This window comes from Echinops telfairi, unplaced genomic scaffold, assembly GCF_000313985.2.
Source record: "Echinops telfairi isolate 266 unplaced genomic scaffold, ASM31398v2 ScPeMD7_7469;HRSCAF=8507_1, whole genome shotgun sequence".
NCBI classification, from domain to species: domain Eukaryota; kingdom Metazoa; phylum Chordata; class Mammalia; order Afrosoricida; family Tenrecidae; genus Echinops; species Echinops telfairi.
In genome coordinates, this window is record NW_022111373.1 from 78233598 (window position 1) to 78236251 (window position 2654).

Here is a 2654-nt window from a genome sequence, read left to right on the forward strand (position 1 = left end):
CCCCAGCCGCCCATGGTTGAGACATGGAAGAGCAGGGCATTATGGGAGGGCAGCGTGTTATAAGGTAGGCGCTACCGTGACTTTCCATAAAAATTACAAATTATCCTTTTAAAAACCGTTTTTGCGTGTGTGCGATCAATAAGGAAGCTCAAAGGTCATTCGAAGTTAGGAGCTTTTCAGGTTAACAGTGAAGTCTGCAGGGAAGAGGGGAGAAAGCAGAAGCGCGGAGTTAAGTTGATTCTCATCAGAATAATAATAATAAAATACTGCCTTTCTCTTCTCATCTTGTGAAAAAGAGAGCACGAAATCACAGCCCTTTTTGCTCTTGGCGGAGGTGGATCCTTCCCCTCCCCCCCCTAATTCTTGGGTTTCGTTTCTCAGTCATAGGAAAAATTAATACTTTTTAAAACCCAGTAAGACAGAAAATGTGTGAGATTTATAAGAAGCTCTGTACATGTAGCTAATGTGCACCACCTTTTGTGAGCCCCAAGTGCGTGGTGATATGCCTAATGCTGCCCTCTCAGAAGGGGCAACATTCCCGAACCCCAGATAATCCGGAAGGAGCTAGCCAGCCACCCAGCTCCACCCACCCATTCCCTCTCCGCATCTGACATCTTAGGACAGTGTGTGCATTTGAGTTTCAAAGGGACGGAGGACTAGAACCTATGTACAGAGCAAATCAAAGAGAAACGGTGCTTGGGACCACTTTGCCCTAAACTAAAAACGGTGCAGGTTCACAGTCTATTTAGGGGGGAAAAAGGTGAAAGTGTGGGCGCCATGGGGACAACAAATCATCTGAAAGGAGAGGAAGGTAGCAAGAGGGTGAGCAAAGCCAGAATTTTGCAAAGTTCTAAAGTGGCTGCAGCCAAGCTATGAAGAGCGCACCAGCCCAACGGCCAGCACCTGCGCTCAGCCTACGCGCTGGTAAAGTGCGTGCGTGTGTGCGTGCGTGCGTGCGTGCGTGCGTGCACGCGTGCAGAGCGCGAGACAAGGAAGAAGAGAGCGCAGACACCGATACCCATTCCGTTTTCCAATCTTTTTAATAACGTTCCAATTCGCTGCTTTGGGGTACACCCCCACGATGCAGAAGAGCCAGCATATTGTCAGAGGAATCAAGTTAGAACGCTTCGATATGAATCGTAAAAGGAAATCCGAGAACAAATCCCAGATTCCACTTCCTGTCGTCTATGGACCGGGACCTGAGGTCGTCTTATTAGGATGATCACCAGCATCACAAAGTAACCAGTGCTGTTTACTAACAAATCAGTTAACAATACCTTCTCCCCTGCATCAGAGACTGCCAGGTCGGCTACCACACCCCGGATCCCGGGATCCACATCCCAACAGCCGCTTCCTCCTGGCCCTTCTGTGACTGGTGCTGGCAGCGCACCGTGGAGGTGGAAACAAAAAGGACAACGTCAAACATCAGCCGGCAGACAGGGCTCTCTGGGACACAGTGGACTCCTATTTTGAAAGGCAAGAGAGATCCCAAAACAGTGCCCCCAGGGTGGGGCGCAGACCCTGCCCTTGTGGAGCTTACAGGCTGAGACATGCTAGGCTGACTAGTTTTGCTTTTCGCTCACATGCCCATGGCTGCTGGTGGGAGAGGGGGGCTAGCTGCTCCAGCTCACTTTCACTGATTAGGAAAAAGTGCACCCCCCCATCCCCACCCCCCAGGGCAGGTGAAATTTGAAACAGATGCCCCAGCAAAAGCGCCTTGGCCTCCTGGCAGACCCAGGTCTGCGCCGCCGAAGGAGACGGCTCTGGTAAACGCCTCCGCAGGGACCAGTGCACGAGCATCAGACAATAATCAGGGCTTAGCAATCAGGCGCGGTCCCACAGCCGCAGTGAAGAGCACGAAGATGGCTATTACTTCATGATCTCCCAGATTTACACACACCAAGCACCTCTCCCCAGCTCTGGACTGCTTATTTCAAAACTATTGCCAAATGTGGGTTTTTTCGGCACGTTTCTTGCTTGAATTCACATCACATCCACTGGTTTTTTTTTTAAGTACCACACACAGGTTTTACCATTTTAACCACTATATCACCCGTGTCAGGATTCTGCTCACCCTTGGGCACGCAGTTAGAATGTACTACCTGGCAGTGATTAAAACTCGGCCTTTCAAAGATTTCACTGGAACCAATGGAACCAGTCAGGACCCGGATAAAACACATTGTTGTTTTGTGGCAGTTTGATTTAACGCTTTGATTCAGAGCCCTCTTGAATTTTCACCTGGGCAGAATAAAGGTTTTTGTTCTTGCATATATGTGTATGCATATACACATATATGCATATGTGTATAACATTACATTTATATATATGTACACATATAATATTACATTTATATAATATATATAACCTGTGGGAAATGAAAGTCCCCTGGAACTCCAAAAGCCTCTTCTAGTACAGACAGACTGCTTTCTTTCAGTGGAAACTGCTTTGAGCCCCATCAGTAAAAACAAAGTTCATTTTGCACACATCAGTCAGGGCTACTCCCTCATAGGGAGGGGAAACTATGTCGTGGTTACTTTTTCTGTCATTAAAAACAACAACAAAACACCCTCATTAGGTACTATTCTTAACTTTTAAGGAATTCTAAAGGCATTACCAGAGAAGGAGTTAGGCATGATTCCCCTTTCCTTCCTCCA

At 47.7% G+C, this 2654-nt stretch overlaps 1 protein-coding gene across 1 annotated transcript in view; it reads right to left on the bottom strand.

Annotated features, from left to right (window-relative positions):
* ARHGEF28 (Rho guanine nucleotide exchange factor 28) overlaps positions 1 to 2654 on the bottom strand; it is a 152666-nt gene that overhangs the window by 60166 nt on the left and 89846 nt on the right. The window contains exon 18 of the mRNA XM_045285225.1: positions 1278 to 1378. Coding sequence (XP_045141160.1) covers positions 1278 to 1378 — 101 coding nt within the window. The remainder of the gene's footprint in view (positions 1 to 1277; positions 1379 to 2654) is intronic.